The following is a 26,258-nucleotide window of genomic DNA, read 5'->3' as shown; positions in this document are numbered from 1 at the left end:
GCGCACACGAACGGATTGTGGCGCATCGGCGCCAACATGCACGCAACGGAAATCGGGGGCGTGGCCGAACGAAAACCCGACGGATTCGGAAAAAACGCCGCATTTAAAAATAAAAATGTGTTGCGAAAATTGCACTTACCTTCACTCAGCCCGGCTCGGTGTATTTCAGTGAGTTCCGATGCTCTTCAGCACAGCAGCGCCACCTGGTGGACGTCGGAGGAACTACCTTAATAAATCCCGGCTGGACCCGAATCCAGCGCAGAGAACACGCCGCTGGATCGCGAATGGACCGGGTAAGTAAATCTGCCCCAATATGTGATTATATCCAAAGTAAGACTAAATGCACATGTCCACAGCAGTGGAACTATGCCATGAGCTGCAAACCTGGAGAAGAGGGGGAAGGATGAGCGCTGCTTACTCCTCGCCTCACCATTGATTGCTGAGCGCCCGTGCTACAAATCAGGGCAGGAATAAGACCTGTCCTATCTTTTGCAGAGCATCTACACGGCTTGGACACAGTGCAGAGAGACGCAATGGGGGTTATTTACTAAGGCTATTTTTCGCCGGGTTTCCCGAATATCACTGATTTGCGGCGTTCTTCCCTGAATTGCCCCGGGTTTTTGGCGCACACGATTGGATTGTGGCACATCGGCGCCTGCATGCATGCGACGGAAATGGGGGTGTGGCTGTCAGAAAACCCGACGGATTCGGAAAAAACGTGGAATTTAAAAAAAAAATGTGTCGCTTGACACGCACTTACCTGCACCAAGAAATAGAAGGTGAACTCCAGCGGACCTCGGCGCAGCAGCGACACCTAGTGGATATCGATTCGCGTCCGGACCCGAATCAGCGTCGGAGAATCCGCTACTGGATCGCGACTGGACCGGGTAAGTAAATGTGCCCCAATGTGCGGCTGGAGGCTAGCTGTCATCTTTGTGGTTACCTCACGGCCGCTACTTCTGGACGTGTGAATTCACCCTAACATATATTTCCAAAAGGTTCTGATAAGATGCAAACAAAATCAAAGCATTTACAGTTGGAATTCTATTCAATTTGGTAGAAACGAAGCGTTCATAAAGGCAACAAGCACCTTCACCCCGTCTCTTACCACCGTACTTTTAGTCGTACTCCACTGCCTTTACAGGTGCAAATGGACTGGTCCGCAGCCTGACCACACATAGACACTTTTAAGTAATACATCCAATCGTCCAGCACGGCTCGTAAAGCAGTAAAACTATTTATTCTTCTTTATTAAATCTTCATATCATAAAAACATCAGGAACAGTACAGCTAAGCGTCACAGACCGATATTAGCTCCCATCAGGTGATCGGATCCTGTAATTAGTTGGGGGTGGAGCCTCCTTAGTGTGGCTCTTAAAACTGTGTTCTCAATTGCATTTTGTTCAGACCTTGAGAAAGACACGATATGCCGAAACTCTTCGGTCTGTGACGCTTAGCTGTACTGTTCCTTATGTTTTTATGATATGAAGATTTAATAAAGAATAATAAATATTTTTACTACTTTACGAGCTGTGCTGGAGTCTATTCAGTGTCTATTCAATTTGGAACATACACTCACCGGCCACTTTATTAGGTACACCATGCTAGTAACGGGTTGGACCCCCTTTTGCCTTCAGAACTGCCTCAATTCTTCGTGGCATAGATTAAACAAGGTGCTGGAAGCATTCCTCAGAGATTTTGGTCCATATTGACATGATGGCATCACACAGTTGCCGCAGATTTGTTGGCTGCACATCCATGATGCGAATCTCCCGTTCCACCACATCCCAAAGATGCTCTATTAGATTGGGATCTGGTGACTGTGGAGGCCATTTGAGTACAGTGAACTCATTGTCATGTTCAAGAAACCAGTCTGAGATGATTCCAGCTTTATGACATGGCGCATTATCCTGCTGAAAGTAGCCATCAGATGTTGGGTACATTGTGGTCATAAAGGGATAGACATGGTCAGCAACAATACTCAGGTAGGCTGTGGCGTTGCAACAATGCTCAATTGGTACCAAGGGGCCCAAAGAGTGCCAAGAAAATATTCCCCACACCATGACACCACCATCACCATATTTCCGACATTCAGGAATCCCTTCTGAAAGTGGTTTACTTATATTGTATGTGGTATTTTTGAATAAAGTGAATTTGTTTTCTATATTTGCAAGCTCTCTTGTTTTTTTGTTTTTTGGTTTACACCACCACCACCAGCCTGAACCATTGATACAAGGCAGGATGGATCCATGCTTTCATGTTGTTGACGCCAAATTCTGACCCTACCATCCGAATGTCGCAGCAGAAATCGAGATTCATCAGACCAGGCAACGATTTTCCAATCTTCTACTTTCCAATTTCGATGAGCTTGTGCAAATTGTAGCCTCAGTTTCCTGTTCTTAGCTGAAAGGAGTGGCACCCGGTGTAGTCTTCTGCTGCTGTAGCCCATCTGCCTCTAAGTTCAACGTACTGTGCATTCAGAGATGCTATTCTGCCTACCTTGGTTGTAACGAATTGAGTCACTGTTGCCTTTCTATCAGCTAGAACCAGTCTGCCCATTCTCCTCTGACCTCTGGCATCAACAAGGCATTTCCGCCCACAGAACTGCCGCTCACTGGATGTTTTTTCTTTTTCGGACCATTCTCTGTAAACCCTAGAGATGGTTGTGCATGAAAATCCCAGTAGATCAGCAGTTTCGGAAATACTCAGACCAGCCCTTCTGGTACCAACAACCATGCCACGTTCAAAGGCACTCAAATCACCTTTCTTCCCCATACTGATGCTCGGTTTGAACTGCAGGAGATTGTCTTGACCATGTCTACATGCCTAAATGCACTGAGTTGCCACCATGTGATTGGCTGATTAGAAATCAAGTGTTAACAAGCAGTTGGACAGGTGTACCTAATAAAGTGGCCGGTGAGTGTATATAGCGGTTTGTCTATTATGCCACATCATGTAACTTGGCTTCTTGTATGTCAGGTATGGAGGTAGAGAGTGCTGCCTTATTTATGGTGGCAGGGAGAAAAAGTTTAGCTTCTTTCCCAGAATTTTCTTTCCCAGAAACCCCAGCAAAACATTCATCACCTTCAAGTCCTTAAAGTTTTTTACAAAAAACATACTGGCTATTACACTAAATCATGTCACTCGGTTTCTAAGTATAGATGTAGAAATGTCTGCCAGAGCAATGTTTGCACATTATTTCTGGACAGTTATATCATAGGGAGAGCAGAGAAAACCCAGGTACTGGAATATCCAGTTATTTAACTAATCCAGTCAGAAAAATACAGACAATTATAATGCGACTACTCCACCTCCACGCTATGTGGGCACGGATGGAGTGTAGAGGGGCACGAGGACCGCGCCGCCCGATGGATACGGGGGTGTGGTCATTATCATACACACGAGCGCAGGTGTATGATAAATCTCCCCCATATCTCCCCCATGATAAATAATCTTGTTATTTTAGCAATATTGGTAAGGTAAAGTATACTTCATACAGTACAGATTTGTGTGCATCATTTAATAATCATCATATCCTAGTCAAAAACTTACTGTTGAATGTTGGTTGCTAACTTTTCAATTCATTAAGTATGAAGGCAGAAATAAAAAAATAGGTCACAATTCCACAACCCATTCACCAAAAAATAGCAAATTAATGTTGGCAGATATAAAAATATAGGATTAAATACAGCAACAAAATGCAGTATAAGAGGAATATAAAACAAGCGATAACTGGTTGTGCTTAGGGATGTCAAATAAGAGAGAAGGAAGCAGGGAGAATGATGGGAAACAAGTCATACATTGTAATGTGAATCAACAGGGGAACCCTTAAAATAGCAAAACTTTACTCACAGCTCTCCTGAGATAAGGGTAACTGGAGCAACCTTGACAGACATGAATTGCTGATTAGTGAGGAGGCATAAGGTATAGGGAGGAGTAGATGGGAGCACCCCCTTTTTAGCTTATATAAAGGTGGCATTTAGTTAATAGGGCTTTATGGGAACCTGTCACTAGCTAAATTTTTGAAAATATGGTGACATGTTCCCTTTAATTGGCCACTCATTGGTGCAAGTTCATAAGGGGAATGGGGGTTTGACAGGAAGAACTTAAAAGAAGAAAGAAACTAGATGCATCTAATGTTCACAACTAGCAAGCTCATGACTTATTTCTTTGGACAGTCTAGTCCAGAATGTAACTTCTATGACATTGTTATTTCAGCAATTCTGCAGTCAGTCAACAGTCTCATTTCCCTGGTTAGAAGAGAATATGGTGTAAAATAAGTTCTTTAAAGTTTGAAAGCTTTTTAGACTTTGGTCCCTTACATTCCAAGAGAAGATTTGCACTTGCCAAGGCCTTGCAAGGCTGTGAGAAAACTGTGAACTGTGTTATTTTTGCTTATTATTACCATAATAAAAAGGTGGAAGTGGAAATTGGATTTTAGATCTAGAACTGCCTGTAGCTGCAGCAGACACGGAGTGGCTAGAACTTGTGAGATTGCAGGAGTTGCAGTGTTATCCAGTGCAAAAACCAGCTGCATTTAGTTTTATATATTACATGAACAATCCACTGATAGTGTCTGTTTAAAGCTTCATTCAGGCTATGATGAATAGTGGATAAATTGATAAGTCGGGAAAACTCTTTTAAATATGGCTTGAGTGTTTGACCATGTTTGATCTCTGCTTGTTTTACTTGACTTTGTTCCAACCTCTGACCTGCTGACAACCTTTGACAAATCAGGGGTTACTTTTAAGTAAAAGAGAAAGCTCAAAACTTGAAACCACCTTTAAAATACCACTTTTTTGTTTCATCTCAACTTCAGTGGTAGTTCACTCATTTATTAGCCCACTCATGTAATGCACAGTTGAATAACTTGCTTTGTCAAGTGAATACATGCTGTATGCTACCATCCAAAATTCTTAGCAGAAAAACACCATTTGTTTGTGAAGGTGGTTAGTGCGCTAAAAATACTAAACTACAATTAAGTTTTCCAGGAAATGAGAAAAGTTTTTTAAGAATTCATTTCAAAAGGAAAATTGTTGTCACATATTTTATAGCCTTTTAATTAATTAAATGTGACTCAAAAGCAAATGCACAAGAGCCGCACTTTTCTATTGGTTTGAAAGTTCACCCCAATGGCAATTAGTAAATTAATGACTGCAATTTCCATTGTCCTGTGGTGTTCATAAGCTAACCACAATGTATCACTGTGGTCAGGAGCTCTTGTCTTGTCTCATCTCCTGCTGCAGTGCCTCCAAAATGTTACGTAAAGGAAAATTCTTCACTTGATACAGAACACAGAATCTAGGTCTAAAAATATTCCAGTCTTCTGTGCAAGCTGTGAAAATTCTACTTTTTGCTATCAATATGCAGTTTTTTTGTTTTCCTTCTAATTGTTGTTACCACAGAAGTATTTTAAGTATGTAATAATCCGGTCACATTTCTGTTCGCTGGTGACTCCTTGGACACACAAATCTGATTGGCTGTCCCCATCTTTAAATTTCTGAAATAAACAACATTCAGGCTACAAATCCGGAGAAGGAAGAGATGGCAGGTAAAATATATTACAATATATTGTCCCAATGTATTATTTTTAATAAATCCATTTACTATACATTTTACTAAACTATTTACTGCAAAGAGTTTTGTTTTGTTAACATATGTAAATTTAAAGAGCAGAAAAATACTTGGTTTACATAACTATTAGACAAAAATTTCCATGTACAATTTTCTGTGATTATTAGGAATGCATTGGAGGTATAGATTACTACTAAGGGTTGGTATTGTTAAAGCATAAATAATGTTTCAACACAATTGCATAAATCAATAGTACAAATCATAAAAGTAAGCTTTGTAATATACTTTCTTATATTATGTGCCTGTTACCCTTTTCCCCTGCCTTTCTTCCTTGTTTAACTAGTTTGTGTAAATCAACTTTCTACTTTGTACTACACTGACTGCTTAGAGATAAAGGGACCTGATAGTGTTGTTAATGACTTAACTCTTTACAGACAGCCCCTGGATAGTCTAACCCCCATGAGAGCTGAATCATTAAGGAAAATATTTTCTAGGTATTTGGGTGATCTTTAGTCTGCTTATCTGTCTATAAACTCTTCTCTATTCCTTTGACCAGTCCATTATATAGCTATTACCACAAGCAGAGACGTAACTGGGAGAGGTTGGGCCACGTAGCAGACATCTCAATTGGGCCCACTTCCTCTTAAATGAATATACATATATGTACACTCACACATGTTTATACAATCACACACATTTATAAACCCATACATTTATATACACACACATTTATAATTGTATATGCCGGCAGTTACATCCACACAAGATCAGTTCTGTAGGTTTGATCAGATATAATGATGATAGACTCCTATAATGTAGGTGTTGTATTTCTGATTTTTATGCTAATGAGCCAGAGGTGCTCAGTTTTACATCACCTGAGCACCTCCTGACTCCGGGGCATGATAATTTTAGGCACGCCCTCACTGTTCTTTACACAGCCGGGTCCCGCCTTCTGATCATTCAGGCAACCAGTGATGTTAGACAGCAGTCTGAATGATTAGAAGGCTGCCGTGGACTGGCTGTATAAAGAACAGTGGAGGTGTGCATAAACTATCATAAAAACATACGTACATTATAGGAGTCTACCATCAGTACATCTGATGGTAGATGTCCTTTAAGTTGAATTTGTTTGTAAGGTGGTACAGGTATATTTTATGTATAAGACTACGCATTCATGGTCGGAACAGGTATATTTTATAATTGTAACCTCAGACAAGGATGAACACTAAAGCTTTATAGCAGAGGCTTTTTATAACTCCTACAGTTAACCATTGCAACCTGGGGCCAAAGTTCAGTAAATTTCTACAATCACTGTGGGAGAGAAGTCATGCTGTATCTATTAGTGGTTTGTAAGTCGAGTGTTCTTAATTCAGTGACTGCCTGTGAAAGGAGAATATTGGGATCAAGGTCGGTTTAACAGAGTAGGATTTTCCATTATTAATATTTAGGAAGCCAAATTCAGAAATAGATTCAAAAGACAGATATTTAAATATTTTATTATACTTTAAATGTAGGACCCACTCTTGGTTTTGCCTTCCAAATACACATGAAAAAAAATACTGATCAAAATATTACCAAATAAAACTGCCCTAAGACCGCTTAAGTCACTATTAGATGCAATGGGGCCTAATCCCACGACCGCTGAAATCAATGTTAGCCTCAGCCGGTAATTGCATTGTGGGAAGGGGAACCAAAGCAGGGTAAGTACACTTCATTTTTTTTCCTACCGCTGCCCTATGAGGGTTTCCAAAAAAAGCAGGAAACCCTGTTAATATCACATACTACTATGTATATTAACAACATCAACAGTGTATTGCATTAAAGACAGATAGCAATCACTTTACTGTTTTTTTACAGTAAATTTCCAAATGATGCTTATTCTCCTGTGGGTCTGCCTTTTTTCCAAAGGCTTTACACTTCCAGTAAGTATATTTCACACTTTCATTTATCAGAAATGTGTTACCTCATCTATTCAAGATATGTCCTAGTTATCTATTGGTTATCACCCCTTGCGATAACACTACTATAGAGTGTGATTACCTTTTAAATTGCACTCAATAAGGCTCAGTTCACAACTGCATCAGGGTTTCCATTGCACTCTCCATTTTAGGAGAGCGTAACGGAAACTAAAAAGAGGTGGTGAATGAAAAGTCTCTGTTCACCTTCCCTCATTGACTTCCATTTCCAGAAGGTTGCCTTCCATTACAATTTCGCTAAAATACTGGAAAAAAATCATGCTTGCTGTTGCACTATTTTATAATGGAAGGGGGAACAGAGCCTATCGAAAGCAAGTGTGAACTGAACTTAAGGCTATGTTCACACCACCAGCATTCGTGCCCTTTAGTTTGTGCTAGTGGTTTCCATTAGTCTGTCCATTACCAAGAGCGGAAGCGCTTTTGTTTATCATATGTTCCCATTGACTTGCATGTAAGCAATTTTATGAGTCATATTTGTAACACTTAAAATAGTGTCATTAAGATTTTGCCAGCCAATACATTGCATATAATGAAGGCTGTTAACATTATCATCTTTTCACCACTTTTCACTATATTTTATATCAAGACAGAGTCTCCTGATGTGAACGAACAGCCAAAGGTTAGTGATAGACAGGTCTCATTACAAAAGTGGTATGCACATTTTTGTATATAGGGGGGATGTATTTTACCCTGGTACATGATGCACCGGTCTATGGGTCTCCAACCTCCTGATAAATACGCAGTGGCGTGGGCGCAATTTCCATGCATATGTGCATGGCTCAGATATATGCCTGGTCCAGCCGGACGTAGGATTGCACTATAGTCTGTGCTCTATCCTGGCGCTGGCTATAACTAGTGACCTGGCGTGGGGCATCCCCGCCCCCATACCTGCCCCATGCACAACCCGGCATCGCCACCTACACACCCAGCCAGCAAAGAGGGGGGAGTTATCGCAATTCCCAACTCTGCGCCAGGAATTGTGACTATAACATGGTTACTACGTCATTATTCAGGCATACAGGCCATAAATCCTCTCACAGTGCATATCGTAGCTATATTTGAAAAAGTACACACTCTCCAAATGGAGGGCAAAAGATTGTTTTGGTATCTGGGCTGAAAGCATCATTTTCAAATATACAACTCAAATTCAATGCTTTAACTTTTTTTTTTACTTTTTTTTATTTAAAAAAACTTTTTATGTCCCATTAGAGGTTTAAAACTTGAGCACTTCATAACACTTCATCATTGCAGCCTACTTGTCAGTCTAATATTTATCTATAGCAGGCAAACCCAAAAGCCATTGTTAAGCCTGACATGGCAGCTTCTTTGCACCCTCTGATTGTGTCAGACTGGATTTATCACTGATTAGTGTGGTTGCAGGATTGCATCTCAGATATCTTATTCTGATGCTTGAGGCCCAGATAATGAAAGATAACAAGACTCAGGGCCATATTGGCCATTAAATCATGGGCCTTGAGCAGTGATGGCTAACCTATGACACGCGTGTCAGTGCTGACACGCGTAGCCATTTTCACTGACACGCGGCTGCCTGAGAGTTGAGTTTCATCCTACATGACCAGGTGCAGTAGCTGGGAGGCTGAGAGATTGCACTGAGCTTCCAGCACTCCCCCTTCGCCTCCTCCCCCGGGCCGGCCCCTCCCCATGTGTGAGCTGTGCCTAGTGTCTCCAGTCAGCACAGGTATCAGCACAGGGCACAGCAGGAGAGGTGACCCGGCCATAAATCCAGGAGGCTCCTCTGCAGCTCCTGATAGTTGTGTTGGGGGGAGGATGGCAGCACAGTCAGAGGCCACATCGCTGCTGCCTTGTGTGATGTCCCAGCAGCTGCCACCTCTACACTGACCATCTCCACAGCAGGGGCAAGGGAGGACAACCACTCTCATCATATAATAAGTAAGATCAGTGCACTGTATGATAGAAGACAGTCATCAGGGCTTGTGTGTCAGTTTTGTGATGTACAAGCCCTGAAATAATCGCAACGCCTTGCAAATAGCCAGACATTGCGATTATTTTGCTCCTCATGAGGGAGATGCAGACAGCGGCACCTGCGCCCCGCTATAACCTGTGAACTTTCATGACAGAAATTTCACAGGTTACTAAGCATTTCCACACCTGTCTGATTGAAACCAATCTATTACAAGGTGTGATTTGCACATAGTAATAGATGATGTGGAAAATCCCCATATACTGCCATACTGTAGTATGGCAGTACATGGTAGTATCAATCAGACAACCTAGGATTAAAGTACCCTAGAAGTTAAATAATTATACATATTTGTTATTTAAACTATAACATCACAAAATTATGTGTGTTTTTTTGTTAAGGTGACACACCACCCGAGTTATGCTCGGTTTTTTAACGAATTTTGACACGCCAAGCTCAAAAGGTTGCCCATCACTGGCCTAGAGCATGAAGATGTGATGGAGGAGGGATATTTTGTGTTTCCATTTTTTTTAAACTTGTTTTTAAATCTCAGACTGCTGTTAACTGACAATGACGGGGTCCCTAATACTGAAAGACTGTACTTACAAATTAGTCAAATTATACTAAGGCCTCATTCAAATGGACATTTTTGGGGTCTGTGTCTCACAAAGATCTGTAAATAGAAAAATAAAAAAGTTATGACTTTTGGACTGCAGGAAGCAATAAAACTGAAATGCAAAGACTGCATAAGTCTTGGTCTTGAATACATTAAATTGGATGTACCAGGTCACAGATTTTCACATGTAAGGCTACATTCAAAGGACTGTATGGGAGATGTAAGTATGGCTGTTTGTCCCCCATAGACGGCAATGGGCACACTGAGGGATACGGTGCCACACACGTGTGGCACCATACCAGTCCGTACACGGGGAAAGGATAGAACATGTCCTATCTTTCCCCTTGTTACGGCCCGTCTGTCTCTTCCCCTTGTTACGGCCCGTACGCCTCTCCATAGTGCCGCACATATGCCTGTCCGGATATGGACCGGCAATCATTATCGTTCCTCGTACAGGGATTTTCTGGTATACCAAGCTTGAAAAAGTTAAAATTCCTGGTTAAGGGGCAGGAAATTGTGAAATTTTTCCCCGTTCCATCCTCCTTGTGCCACTTTAATAATAATAATAATAATCTTTATTTATATAGCAACATCATATTCCATAGCTATTTACAAATCACAAGGGACATATAGAAATAAAATTATGCATTACAGAGTACAAACAGTCCATCGGAACAAAGGGTGTGGGTCCTGTAAGCAAGAGCTTACAGTGTATTAAGATGAAGGGGTGAGACAAGAGGTATAAGAGCTTGTATAATGGTCCAGCCATTCTTTAAAAGGGAACAGAATAAAATAATTAATAAATAAAATGCTGCTGCTTGAGCCGGCCATCAGTCGCCATCTAATATAGAAAGTCCAAGGTCAATGGAACTGCAGAGAAGCTTGGAGCTTGGTATCTGGTGTTTGTCGGATAACAGATGGGAGGAGGACACAGGATCGGCTAGTAAAGAGAGAGTTGAAGTTTCAAGCATAGTTGCTGCCTCCATCTCACCAGTATATGAAGGATCCACTGAAAAAGACTGGATTAACCTAATTCGCTCACCAGGTTCAACTTCTTGCATCCCTCCTTCACCCTTGCTGAGTGGATACGTCACTCACCTGGAGGGGGGACTCGGGTGATGTCACATATAAGGACATTGACATCACTGTGGTAACACCCTGTAAATTGGCAGCAGCCAATCACTGGGGGGGTGAGAGGAGTCACCGGGCGATGTATCCCACTGTATGCAGGACACGTCTTTTTCATATGTTGTAAGGACAATGTATGGAAAAAACAAAGATCAAAGAGCACGAGTTGGGGGATAGACCGAGATGAGAGAGGAGAGATAGGGAGTTGCAGCATTAGAGCATTGTGGATGAGGGTGATTATTTTAAACTGTATTCAGAAAAAGGGTAACCAGTGCAGTGACTGGCACAGGCTAGAGGAATCCAGGTAGTGTTTGGTCTGAAATCCCAGCTGCTGTGTTAAGAATAGATTGGAAGGAGCTTAGCAAGTCAAAGACCGATTAGTAGGGAGTTACTGTAGTCTAGACGAGAGTGAATTAGAGCACCAATTAGCATTTTTCCGAACAGTGGAATGGGTGATGCACAGGAAGGGCCAGGGCACCAAGGTGCATCATCTTGCGCCAGAACCAAGAGACAGTGACCTCTTTAAAATTCCTGTGTGATGTGTGTGGGTGCAGGGATTAGTAAAACTGCCACATAACGTGTCAGTCTTAATAAATTACCCCAATCTATGAAATGGATCAGGAATCATTTTGGCATGCATACTTTTGGCTAGCATACCCTGAGATGTAAACATAGCATTACAATGCATGATACATTATTATATACATCCAAAAAGCCAACCACACCATACACTTATGTCTAACCATCAAGGAAGTACAGACATTTATACACACATGTTTCTACACATTTTACATATATGTTAACTTTACTAACTTTCAACTTGCAGAAACTCTGTGCAGTGTATCAGTAGCACTTTGCAATAGCTGCAGCAGCTTGATGTTCGAGTACAGACATGGTTAAAACATCCTCTAACCCGACGTATACTCTTAGTGTATACATTGAAAAATAGTGGCAGACAGAGTCATAGTTGTTGCCTCCCTCTGCCGACAGGATGGAAAGACATAGCAAGCTACATCTTTTCATCCTGTCACCTCCGCCTGAGCGACATATGCGCTTAGCAGAGGCAATGGACAGCTATGGGTATCTAATGCAGCGTATTGTATCTCTCCCCACGTCGCTCGCCAGGGGGAAGGACCCGGTCACACGCCCACCCCTCCCCCATCATTCAGGAGGGAGGGGGATCCCTGGGCGACTTCTCCCTCTGTAAGGCATACAGTGGGATATGTCTGTGCCTGACATGTCTATACAACGTATAACACAAAACTTCATGTGAACCAAGCCTTAGCTGCAGCACTGGGCTCTTTCAGATGTTAGAGATTGCAACTGCTGTTTAAAGGGAACCTGTCACCAGGGGCCCATTTTTAGTCTCTCCCATTCCCCCCCTTATCACATTGCTATGTAGTTTGCGTACTTCCTGGCCTGACAACTGCAAGCGTAGTGTGGTGCATGCGCAGATGAAGAACCTGTCCACGGAGCTGTGGGAATTGCCAGATACAAGGGGTGGGCACATAGAGTATGTACATAGTTGAGCCCGAGAGGATAGAAAACACAGGGGAGGAGGGATGAGCGAGATGGGCATTTTTTTTAAATCAGGCTGAGGATGGAGTGGTTTCCCGAGGGCGGGGGGGAAACCACTCCTCAATAGACACACCCCCAGAACGCGGGAGGACTGAAATGCAAGTAAACTTTAATATATGGGAGTAAAGGAAATCCGCACTAGCCACTGTTAAAAAGTAGAAAAAATCTTCAAGTTTATTGGTAACACATTAAAAATGTGACATCACAATGGGAAGGGACAAGTTACAGGTGACGCGTTTCGGACAAAGAGTAGTCCTTAATCATACCTGCTGGAGGAAACATCAAGTTAAACTTATATAATGGAGGAGAACGCCACCGGAAGTGGTGTCGTGGGTGTGTGAGGGGCTTGTGAGGGGCGTGTATTGAGGTTAAGGTCACATGATCTTAGAATGCAGGAAGCGTGAAGGACGGGCCGGAATGAAAAAAATGTAGAAAGAAGAGTTTTAATAAACGAACATAAGATCGTTTCTATAATTCATTCCTTTGGGAAAGCGGGTATCAAGTATCATGATCCAATAGGCTTCTCGCATATGAAGTTTTTTTGTACGATCGCCACCTCGCTTCATGAGTAATGTTTGTTCAATGGCAATAACTGACATGGTTGTCATAGAGCCATTATGAGAGTCTCGAAAATGCTTAGATACTCCGAAAATGTTCCGGGTGCTGGATATGTTTGATGGATTGGATCCAGTAATGTGTTCCGCAATCCGGGCTTTAAGTTTTCTAGTAGTGCAACCTATGTACTGCATTTTACATTGTGTACATAAGACCATATAGACAATATGTGTAGATTCACAATTGAGATGTCTATGGATCTGATAGGTAATATCAGTAACATAGGAAGAGAAGGTAGAAGTTTTATGTAAAAATTTACAGAGATTGCATCTGGTTTTACCGCAGCAGACGCTACCCTTAAAGTTTAGCCAAATATTGGTTTGTTGATCATTAGAAAAGTAATTAGGGGAGAGTATATTACCCAATGTGGGTGCTTTGGTTGACACACATCGAATGCCATTAAGTAAAAGTTTATCCATTGTGGTGTCACAGTATAAAATGGGTAGATATTTTTTTACGATAGTCGTTATGGCAGCATACTGTGTGCTAAATTGTGTAGAAAACACAGGCAAATCGTTGGTTTTAGTTTTAGCTTTGGGGGTAGCTTCAGATAAATAATGAGAGCGATCTCTGCTGTCAGTAATGTTACGTGCTCGTTGACAGAGCTTGTGTTTATAGCCTCTTTTTGATAAACGATTAATAATGATGGCGCATTCATCATTATATGCATCGGGAGTGGAAGACGCTCTTTTGGCTCTAATGAACTCACCAACGGGTAAGTTTTTTATGGAATGTAAGGGATGACAGCTATCCGCTTTCAATGAAGTATTGCCCGATGTGGGTTTACGATAGAGTCTAGTGGAGATAGTAAGATTGAGGTTGTCCCCAGTGAGTAAAATGTCAAGAAAGGGAATACTATTTAGTTGATGCTCATATGTAAACTTCAGGTTGTATGTGTTGTTGTTAAGGTATCGTGTGTACTCGACGACTGTCTCCCCACTGCCAGACCAGATGAGGAGACAGTCGTCGATGTACCTTCCGTACCATGAAATGAGATGACGTAAAGGATTAGCTTCGGAAAAGAGAAATTCCTCTTCCCACATGGCCATATAGAGGTTGGCCAGTGTGGGTGAGAAGCAAGCCCCCATGGGGCAACCCATTTTCTGCAGATAGAACTGATTATTAAAAATGAAAAAGTTATTGTTCAACAAAAACGTAAGACATCAATAATAAAGTCCTGAAGAGTATCAGAGAAATTGCCATATTTGCGTAGATGTGACGCCACGGCCCCACGCGCTCCCGAATGAGGGATGCAAGTGTAAAGGGCCGCTACGTCACAGGTGAGCCAACTGTATTGAGGGGACCAGGTTAAGTCCTTCATGGCACACAGTACTGTCTTAGAGTCCCTGATGTAACCGGGTAGTCTAGTGACAAAGGGCTGCAGAAGATTGTCCAGCCAAGACCCCAATCTCTCTAGTAAGGAGCCCATGCCCGATACAATGGGTTGAAATTTGGGTGGAAAAGACTCTTTATGGGTCTTTGGTAAAAGATAAAAGTTCGGACATATGGGGTTGGCCGGAATAAGAAAGTCTGCAGTCGGTTGATCAAAGACGCCAAGGGCGACTCCTTCTTCTAGGAGTTTTTTGAGATCCTTGGTGATGTCGTCAGTTGGATTAATCCGAAGTTTATGGTATGTAGCTGAATCGCTTAACATTTTTTGAGCCTCAATTAGGTAGAGTTCTTTATCCAAAATGACTATCGAACCCCCCTTGTCAGAGGGTCGTATTTCAATATATGGGTTCTGTTTGAGAGAGTTGATGGCTTTTCAACAAACATTACTCATGAAGCGAGGTGGCGATCGTACAAAAAAACTTCATATGCGAGAAGCCTATTGGATCATGATACTTGATACCCGCTTTCCCAAAGGAATGAATTATAGAAACGATCTTATGTTCGTTTATTAAAACTCTTCTTTCTACATTTTTTTCATTCCGGCCCGTCCTTCACGCTTCCTGCATTCTAAGATCATGTGACCTTAACCTCAATACACGCCCCTCACACACCCACGACACCACTTCCGGTGGCGTTCTCCTCCATTATATAAGTTTAACTTGATGTTTCCTCCAGCAGGTATGATTAAGGACTACTCTTTGTCCGAAACGCGTCACCTGTAACTTGTCCCTTCCCATTATGATGTCACATTTTTAATGTGTTACCAATAAACTTGAAGATTTTTTCTACTTTTTAACAGTGACTAGTGCGGATTTCCTTTACTCCCACATTTTTTCTCCTCATCTTACCTTGGATCCGGACCAAGCGCTATCTACCATCCAGCACAGCCTACAATCAAGACTAACTTTGGAGGGGTGAGCACACACAATTTTGTTTTTCTCTTTTTTTCTAAACTTTAATATAACTTTTCTTTTAATCTCAAAAACTCTAATTAATTTTAAAAACTGTTTGGGAATGTGCTAAGCATTGGCTACGGGGGCATGGGGGACACTAAAATGGGCTCCTGGTGACAGGTTCCCTTTAAATCCACAGAAGCAAATGCAGTCTAGTGAGACCCTGGCAGGGGGGTTCCCTCGTGGAAGCTTTTGACTTTGGGCAATTGTCCAGTCTGCCAACATCCCCCCGGCTTTACTGAAAGCTAGCCCTGGCTGATAATACATAATAATATTTACTTTATATGTGAGCATACTGTTGCAGGATGGTGGTGATATTCTTTCACAGCATGATGCCAATTATAAAATGTCAATAGTGGCATTTACAGCATTACAATTGATGATTATTTTTAAGCGATGGTTTTATAGTTACTATTCTTACTAACTTAAAGGGAATGTGTCACCAGAGACCTCATTTTCACTAAAGACAGGTTGCAGAAGCCAACCTAAAGTGCATCTATGCCTTTCGCTTTTTCTAAGTATTTGCATTACAATATAATTGTGTGTTATAACTTACCTTGCACCCTGACAAAATCCTCACAGGGGCAGGGCTTTGGTTTAAATGCATTTCAAAAAACAACATGTGACTTGTCTGTGTTACTCACTCCTCAGCTCTTGGCCCCTCCTTTGTGCTCCTGTAAAGTTCCTCCCTCCTGAGTCCTGCTCCTTCACAGAGGTCACAGTCTGGTGAGCTGAGATCAGTGGGAGAGGGAGTTGTTTTTTTTAATGCAGCCAAACCAAAGCCCAACCCCTGGGACTATAGAGAGGATTCTGTCAGGGTGCAAGGTAAGCTATAACACACAATTATATTGTAATGCAAACACTTAGAAAAGGCAAAAAGGCATATATGCACTATAGGTGTGATGGGCTTCTGCAACCTGTCTTTAGTGAAAATGAGGTCCATGGTGACAGGTTCCCTTTAAATGGAGTCTATCCATTTGACCTTACAAAGATGAAGACAGTGGATGAATTAATAGGCCAATATTGTAGATAGACAGGAAGAATCTCTTAAAACTAGCGTGTTGTGAGTTTTCTGCATTTAAAACTAAGCTTCTAGGTTTACTTCCAGTGGACAGAAATCTGACCATGGTCACACAGGTGCATGACTCGTTATGTCACAGAGAGTAATCAGAGCTGTGTGATATAACGAGCTGTGCACTTGTGTGACCATGGTCAGATTTCTGTCCACCTGAAACAAACAATGAAATTTCCTATAGAATGACAGCAAGCAGAGATCTAGAAAACAGTGCCGAATTAATTCAGAAAGTATATTGGAAAATTGTATAGCTTTTAATTATCTAAACAATAACATTAATTTGCTGAAATGGGAATACCCCTTTAATGGGATAGGGTTAAAGAGAACCCGTCATGCAAAATAACCCCCTAAAGTAAATATATTTTCATAAACTGCCATTAGAGAGCATTGCCTCTATCCCTTCATTGTCCCTCTACATGCCTGTAAACCTAAGCAATGAGGTCCTAAAGCTGTATGCAAATGACCTGTGAAATGTCCAATGAAGCATTAGCATATTCAAGCTGTCCACTCTATTCATGAGTGGGAGCCACAGCCACACCCCCAGTGACTGACTGACAGCCTGTATAATGACGTGAGGCTGTATAATGATGTGCTGGTGGCCACACCCCCTGCAGCCTGTGTGTGCATGTGTGTGTGTTTAGGAGAGATACAGCAGCTCCAGGCAGCCATGTTACAGCAGAACATGTCAGATTCATGTGTAGCTGATGTCTGTGTCTCTCACCTGTATATTAGGAGGATGCAGCATGTCAGCAGATACAGCACACACTAGCCATACTTTACTATACATTACACACAGACATGAGCAGGGGGAGGAGAGGGGAGGGGGAACAGGGGTGACATCACTGCCTCTGACCATGTGACCAGCCTCATTTACATGATAAAGAATAGATGATTTTACATTGAATAATGTATGAAATAACTAGATAAAGGCTGGGATGGGATCCTTGTGAGCTGCTCCAACAGGTAGTGGTGACAGGACTAGTGACACAGCCCTGATGACAGGTGTCCTTTAAGTGAGCCATTAACTCTCTGCCAGGAGCTGACTCATGTCATTAATCTGAAAGATCCAGCTTGTTCAAGAACGAAACATCACTAACTAGTTTGACTATTATCCCACTACATATATTTAGGCATTCAATGAAGATATTATTAATACAGACTACAGAGTTTTAACATCTAGGAAGAGATCATTATTACCAGTATCTCCTCTCTACCGTACATTGCATTACAAATTAGTTGCTCATACACCTCTGGGCTCCCAATACTCTGATGGCCAACTATTCTTAATGGGAATAATTGGTCTCTATTATATGTCTAATTATTTTTTTAAATTCTTTATCACTGGTTTTGAAATAATTTAATTCTTTCATTTTGGTCCATTTCTTATGTTTAGCTAATTTATGAAGGACATGATTCCAACAGTGGCATAAATGTCTATGTGTTTGAATTTCTACCACAAAGCAAGGAAACTAAGGTAAAGTATTTTCCAACCCGTTTACTAAGAATCACACATATGCATTTATGGCATTTTATAAAGCAGCTTTTCTTGAGCCAAAGCCAGAGGTGAATTGAATCGAAATGGGAAATATAAATTAAACTTTTGGTTTAGCTAAAATAGAGTGGACCCCAAACTACCACAAAAATTGTTAGTCCTACAAAAAGTCCTTAAGTTCATTTTATACTTATAAACCAACCACAGTTGGACAACACATTCGTTCTTCTGGCAAACTTCCTGGATAACAGATTCCTGGATCAAAACTCTACTTTAAGAGTAGCACTATACAAGAAATACTTTGAAGGATCTGTGAAGTGCTGTGGAGTATGATGGAGCTACTGTATATAAATAAATATTTACTATTTACTAAGGACGCAGCGAGCTTATAGCTTAACCCCTAGGGGACACAGCCTATTTTGGCCTTAAGGACGCGGCCCCATTCTTCAAATCTGACCTGTGTCACTATAAGTGGTTATAGTTTTGGAACGCTATGAGATATCCAGAGGATTTTGAGATTGTTTTCTCGTGAAACATTGTACTTCAAATTAGTTTAAAAATTTGGATGATATCTTTTGTGTTTAGTTATGAAAAAAAACTAAATTTGGCAAAAATTTGGAAAAATTCTTTATTTTCAACGTTCTAAATTCTCTACTTTTGATGCAGATAGTCATAGCTCCCAAATAAATTCATAACTTACATTTCCCAAATGTCTGCTTTATGTTGGCATGGTTTTTTAAGATTCCACATATTTTACTAGAATGTTATGAGGCTCAGAATTTAGGTATCATTTTTCAAATTTTTTGTAAAATCACCAAAACCCGTATTTAGATGGACCTGCTCAACTTCTAATTGACACTGAGAGGCCTAAATAATAGTGGGACTCGTAAAATACCCCATTGTGGAAACTACACACCTCAACGTATGAAAAACCACTTTTAAGAAGTTTGTTAACGCTTTACGTGTTTTATAGGGGTTAAAACAAAATGGAGGTGCAGTCTGCAAATTGTAATATTTTTTCACAATACACTCATTTTGGGTGGAAAATTAAACATTTACAATGGATTAAATGAATAAAGGCTCCACAAAGTTTGTTACCCAATCTCTCCCGAGTACACGGATACTCTATATGTGGTGGTAACCTGCTGTATGGGCGCCATCCAGATCAGAAGGAGGCGCCATCCAGATCAGATTTGCTATGTCACATTGTACAGGCTATAATTTTTTTCTTTTTTTAATGTGGACCTATAGGGGCTTATTTCTTTTGCCACATGAGATGCACTTTTCTGGTACGTAATTTGGGGGAATCTATAGGCTAATTGGTGAGATTTTATTAACTCTTTGTTGGTGGAGGAAATGAAAATCATCACTTTTCAGGAAGATTTTTATGGGGTTTTTTTTTTGGCTGTTTACCATACCATAAAAATAGTATATTATTTTTATTCTATGGGTCGCCACGATTACAAAAAGACCTCATTTATATAGATTTTTTATTTTTTTCCCATTTTTAGTGCATAAAAAGTAATTTGGCAAAAATGTTGTTACTTTTAGCATCACCGTCTTTCATATGCATAACTTTTTTATTTTTCGCCTCACAAATCTGTTTAAGGGCTTATTTTTTGCGAGAAGGATTGTTCTTTTTAGTGGTCTTATTTTAGAGTGCATAACATTTTTTAAATCCCTTTTTAGAGCATTTTTATAGGGTATTAATTGAAAATTATCTTTTTTCTGGAGCTTTTTTTGTTTTGTTTTTTTACGGGGTTAACTTTGCGGATCTAATAACGATTCTGTTTTATTATACAGATTGTTACGGACGCAGGGATACCAAATATGTGGGGGCTTTGTGTATTTTATTCAATTGTACTGAATAAAAACCAATTTGGAGAAAATCTTGTTCATTTTAGCATCATCATCTTTTCATATGCATAACTTTTTTATTTTTCGGCTGACAAATCTAGTTAGGGGCTTATTTTTTGCGAGAAGAGTTGTTCTTTTTAGCGGGCTTATTTTGGAGTGCATAACATTTTTTAAATTACTTTTTAGAGCATTTTTTTTATAGGGTATTAATTAAAAATTATCTTTTTTCGGAACGTTTTTGCGTTTTTTTTTCTACGGCGTGTACCGTGCGGGTCCAGTAACGATTCTGTTTTATTATACAGATTGTTACGGACGCGGCAATACCAAATATGCAGGGTTTTTTGTGGTTTTGTGTTTTTTATACTTTATTAAGTGTTTTTATGGGAAAGTGACATTTTAGGGGCTTATATTTTTATGTATTTATTTTTTATTTATTATAATGTGTAGTGTTAAGTGTTTTTGCATATTTTTACTTATACATACTTGAACTTGAACCAGTGATGCTCTGATCACTGGTTTAAGTTCAATACACTGCTCTACAATACTATTTTATTGTAGAGCAGTGTAAACTGTCTGAGCAAGCTTGCGCATGCTCAGACAGTTTACAGTCAGACCCGGAAGGGGTCTGACTGCCATGGAAACCGGGCAGCTCCGGGGCACATGCCAGTCCTCGGAGCTGCCCAGAAGTGGATCGGATCCCCCGGTAAGCGGCACGGGGGATCCGATCCACAGCGCAAATACCCTTACACGCCGCGGTCATGTTTGACCGCGGCGTGTAAGGGGTTAACACCCGCGATCGGAGCCGGCTCCGATCGCGGGTGTTAGCGCAGGCTGTCAGCTGTACTAGACAGCTGACAGCCGCTGCTTCTGGTACCGGCTCCGTTCGTGAGCCGGTGCCAGAAGCAGGACGTTATAGAACGTCCCCGTGCGCTAAGCATCTAGCCCCGGGGACGTACTATAACATCCTGGTGCGCCTAGGGGTTAAGGCTCAGCCCCATTTTTTGTGGTCTGACATGAGTCGCTTTATATGGTTATAACTTTTGAACACTGTCACACTTTAAAAACGATTCTGTGAATGTTTTTTCCTCACATGTTGTACTTCATTTTAGTGGAAAATTTTGGCTGATAAGTTTTGCGGTTATTTACAAAAAAAAGAAAAAATTATGAATTGTTTTAAAAATTTGCCATTTTTGAAATTCTAAATCATTGCGTTTTCAGGCAGATAGATTTACCACCTAAATAAGTTACTGAATAACATTTCCCATGTCTACTTTACATTTTCATAATTTTTGAAATGTCTGGATAATTTATTTTGATGTCACGCGGCTTACAATTCGAATATCGGTTTTCTGTATTTTCAGAATTTACTATTTTGGGGATAAATACAGTTTTGAATGAAATTTTAAATATTTAGCATTTAAAAAACCCCATATAATCAACCCATTTTCAAATCTGCACCCCCCAAACTATCAGAAACAGCATTTAGGAAGATTGTTAACCCCTTGAGATCTTCATAGTAAATAAATAAAAATGGAGGCGAAATTTAGAATGGTCTGTTATATGTTTATTTAGCCCTAAAATTTACACATTTCCAAAAGATAAAAATAGAAAACCCATCTTACAATTTGTTATGCAACTTCACACGAGTACAGAGACCCCCCACATGTGGCTGTTACTTGTTATATGGGCGCACAGCGAGGCACAGAAGGGAAGGAGCGCCCTGCAGCTGCATGGATTTTAGTTTTCTCATTGGCCCCTTTTGTAGGCTATAAAATTTTAACTTTTTCATAATTGGGGCCATGTGACGGCATTTTTATTTTGCGGGATGAAATGCTTTTTCCAGTGTTACCATTTTGGGGTTGGTATCCCCTATTGTTGAAAATTTATGAACTTTTTTTTGATGACAGGAGTGGAAAAGTATTAATTCTGTACTGGATCTTTTACTTTCTTTTTTCTTCATGTTCAATGTATAGCCTAATAATCATGTTATCTTTATTCTATGGGTCAATGTGATTAAGGGGATTCCAGACTTGAATATTTTTCTTACGTTTTACTAAGTTTGCCAAATAAAACCCTAATGTGGGGAAAAAATCTATCATTTTGGCATAACATTTTTGGCTACGGAGATGGTTGATGGCTTGTTTTTTGCAGGACGTGTTGTACTTTGCAACTGTATCATTCTGAAGTACATATTTTTAAATCACTTTTTATTGCTTTTTTGTGGGATTGAATAGGCAAAATCATAATTTTTGGTGGGTTTTAACAGCTTTTTTACGGCGTTCATCGTTCAGGTTCAGTAGTTATTTACTTTTATTCTACGAATGTTACGGACGCGGTAATACTATACTATACTTGGGATTTGTGTTATTATTTAGACTTTTTTTTTGCGTTATATGTCTCTTTATAAGTTATAGGGCTTATGGGCATTTTTATTGATTTATTACTTTATTTTTTAGTGAATAACATTTTTTTTCCTGTGCTGTCTGTCATGACCTACCACTACGTCCCTGACTCTGATCCTGTGCTTCCTGTCTCGACCTCCTGCCTGTCCCCGACCATGCTTTTGCCTTAGGACTCTGTACTATGCTTTGGCTGCCACCGAGGACAAAATTGCACCTGTGGAGGGACCTGGTGGTACCACACTGCAGCTAGTCCAGAGCGGTGGGCTCTGGTGAAAACTGGGTACCACTTAGACTCCGCTCCCAGGTGTCGGCTTATGTCATCGTCCATGGGGATCCAGTGGGTCCACTACCCCTGGTGCCTGACAGTTATAGCCACTTATAATGACACAGGGCAGAAAATCCGTCTTTGTCCTAAAGCACCAGAATCATGTGGTTTGTTTTGGTTTGGATGCATTTAAAAAAAAATATGTGTCTTGTCTGTGCTGCTCAATCACTCCTCAGCTCTCAGCCCTCACCTTTCTGCTGGTGTACAACTCTTCCCTCCCCCACTGATGTTAGTTCATCAAGCGGTGAGCTCTGTATGAGTGAAGGAGCAGGAGGGAGGAGTTGTACACCAGCAGAAAGGTGGGGGCTGAGAGCTGATGAGTGATTGAGAGCTGATGAGTGATTGAGCTTCAGAGACAAGGCACATATTTTAATTTTTAAATGCATCCAAACCAAATCAAACTCTGTGACTTAGCAAAGGATTCTGGCAGGGACCTAGGTAAGTTAAAACACACAATTATATTGTAATGAAAATGCTTAGAGAAGGCAGAAAGGCATCCATCTGTAATGGGTTACTGTAGCCTGTCTTTACTGAATTAAAGTTCCCTTTAAGTCACCACATCCTGCAAGCGCATGTTCTTGCAGGATTAAATGTTTTAAACACTTTCAGTGTTTTTCCTGAGGTTTGGCAGTGTGTGTGTAGGGTGGGAGGTTATCTTGCATCATAATTTTGGCACATTTTGACACATACTTACAGATGGTATAAACTTAGACTGGTCACACAAAACATATGCCAAATGCATTAACCACTTTGATAAATCTGGGTCAGTAAAATATATAACTCTGGCGTTTTAGACAACCATCCCAAATGTACATCTTAATCTTTGGTGGTTGAGTGTGAAAATTTGCGCTTTTTAAAACATCAACATCTGGAATAAGATTAATCAGGCTGGAAACACAGGCACAGCAAACTTTGCTGGTCAGATGAAAAGTGTTGTGTCATATTTACCAATAAGCCCAAAAAAGTTTCAAATATAACAGAAAAAAGTGACACATGAGCACCTTAGTGTCCCAAAGACTTGTTTGTCAAATATCATTTTCATGGGATTTGTTGATCAGGACACATTACTGTTCTTGCCAAACTAGAAATTTGTGGTGTCATTTAAGAACTTTTTTAGCTATTTTTTTCCCTAAATGTTGTGTTTTATTTCATCTACTTGAAGGAAGAAAGATTTGAAGACACAACAATGATGAATGAGTTGCAAAGTAACGGAAATTCTCTTAAAGACACAGAAAATGGTTTAAATGGTGAAGATCCAATCATTCCAACCAACAGACCTGCAAACATTTATGGCAGTAACAAGCCAACTGACACTGCTAGTAGCCTCACTACCCAAAAGCCTGATCTGAAGTTTGATAATATTGATAATACAGCAAGTACAGCTAAAAATTACATAGAAATGTATGGTTTACTCTCTAATGACACAGAGGGATCACAGACAGGAATGCCACCCACTAAAGATGCGCAGAAGACCAGTGGACATGGCAATGAAGATGACTACTATGGTACTGAAGGTAGCACATTTGTTGACATACCAGGCTACAATGACACTGATAATAGTAACCAAGGTTGCTCTGAATATGGGGAACAATGTGGGAATCCATTCAAAACCAAAGGACAAATTTTTGTGACACAACCAACAACACACAAGGACTATTCCAAAGGAAGGACAGATGAGCCTAATGGAATTGCTAATAAGGAGGGCAATACCACGATTCCCACAGTCAATAAGAGCATGAAACCAACAAAAACAAGCAAGCATAAAAGCAAAGCTAAAACCAATGCTAATCTTAAAACAAAAGTCATTCCAAGAAGGCGCAATAGCGGAAAAACATTCCAATACAGTGGTGGAAAAAGAAGAATATCTGGTGGCAACCGATACTATGCAAAGTATCACAGTGACAGTTCTTCAGAAAGTCGGAGTGACAGTAGCCAGGAATTTGATTAATTGTTTGGATTACAGAATATTTAGTGATGGAAGGCAGTTCTTCAGTTGGTGAGCTTATAAAAATGAAATATACATTCTGAGTATTTTTTTCAACAAACAACCTGTATGAGTGGGGTATAGCATTTAAAGGAAACCTACCATCAAAATCAGCCATAATAACCCAGGGACACTTACTCATAGATGGCCACCTTCCTTCTCCAATCAACTTTTAAAATTATGCTTAAGAGTCTAAGGGGCTACCATAGCCACTCTGTTAACTATCTTTACTGTAGGTTACACTGTCTCACACTCTCTCAACATTGAGATTACAGAAATAAGTGATAGAAAAAGGTGTAGTCCAACTTCCAAAGATCACATCCACCATGGAAATAGAGTAAAACTTTTACATACTTTAATTCAGTTCGAGTAAAAAACTTTTTATCAGGATGCAAAGAACATAGCATATCGACTCCCGCCCAATAAGTGCTCACTGCACAAGTGCTGAGGAAGCAGGGGGAGGATGAGATAGTGTAACAGCTTGTGAAGCTGCAAAATGGAGGAGAACTGGGAACACCACCAGAGCCCCTTCTGCCTATATAATATATGTATATATAATAATAGGCAGTGCTCAAGTATTTGTGAAAAAAAACAGATGAATTTATTCCAGTGCTTTGTTTCAGCCTTCAGTTTTTTTTTTTATTGGAACTTTTGCCATCAATACATTAATAATTCCTTTATACTGCACTGGAGAGCATGGCCAGCATCTCTCTGAGCCACCACCTCTGCTAATTGTCTAATGTTTATATGTGTTCCTAAATGTCAAACTTATCAGTAAAGTATGAATAATGAAAATGTTCAAGGAAAAAAATTTTGCTTAAAGAGGTGTTCCCAAATAAATGTTATTGTCTGTATGAGGAGCACACCTGTGTGACATCACATGTACCATTTAATTGATATACAAAGTATATTGGAAGATTCAAGAATTTTCATAATACAAACAATAGCATTTATTTATGTAAACTTTTCTTACTCTCATCAGATCGAGTGAGTGATGCTCAAACTTTTTTAACCTGTTTGCAAAGGGAAAATCACTATACAAACCCGACATATAAGGTATTGCTATATACATAATGAACTTTATAATAAAATAAAATCATTATTAAACCCACAATGAACGGGGTAAAAAAAAAAAAAGATGTTGAAATCCCACCAAAAATTAAGATTTTTACCAATCCGACATAAAATGCAATAAAAAGAGAAACAACTTATCTATACAAAAATTATACTGATATGACAGGTCCTCTTTAAACTATAACCCATTTTTGGGGGTATTAAAAGTTCAACAATATGCCTTGTCCTCCATGAACCTGGAGAAAAGCACAGGCTGAGACACTCTGAGATATTCT

General features: G+C 40.2%; 1 protein-coding gene across 3 annotated transcripts; it reads left to right on the top strand.

Annotated features, from left to right (window-relative positions):
* Positions 1–5,501: 5,501 nt before the first annotated feature.
* Positions 5,502–25,916, top strand: LOC140070429 (uncharacterized). Of its 3 annotated transcripts, XM_072116954.1 has the most exons (5): positions 5,502–5,551; positions 7,432–7,496; positions 8,137–8,169; positions 18,243–18,323; positions 24,088–25,916. In XM_072116954.1, exons 1-5 carry the CDS (start codon positions 5,545–5,547, stop codon positions 24,871–24,873), a joined length of 972 nt encoding a protein of 323 aa, XP_071973055.1. In that variant the 5' UTR covers positions 5,502–5,544; the 3' UTR covers positions 24,874–25,916. The 3 variants fall into 3 exon arrangements, with proteins under 3 accessions (XP_071973055.1, XP_071973064.1, XP_071973072.1); XM_072116963.1 differs by lacking the exon at positions 18,243–18,323 and having other exon boundaries at positions 5,514–5,551; XM_072116971.1 differs by lacking the exons at positions 8,137–8,169; positions 18,243–18,323 and having other exon boundaries at positions 5,514–5,551.
* The last annotated feature ends 342 nt before the right edge of the window (positions 25,917–26,258 follow it).

Source organism: Engystomops pustulosus, chromosome 1, assembly GCF_040894005.1.
Source record: "Engystomops pustulosus chromosome 1, aEngPut4.maternal, whole genome shotgun sequence".
Classification (NCBI taxonomy): domain Eukaryota; kingdom Metazoa; phylum Chordata; class Amphibia; order Anura; family Leptodactylidae; genus Engystomops; species Engystomops pustulosus.
This window is presented reverse-complemented; position numbering and strand designations above follow the sequence as displayed.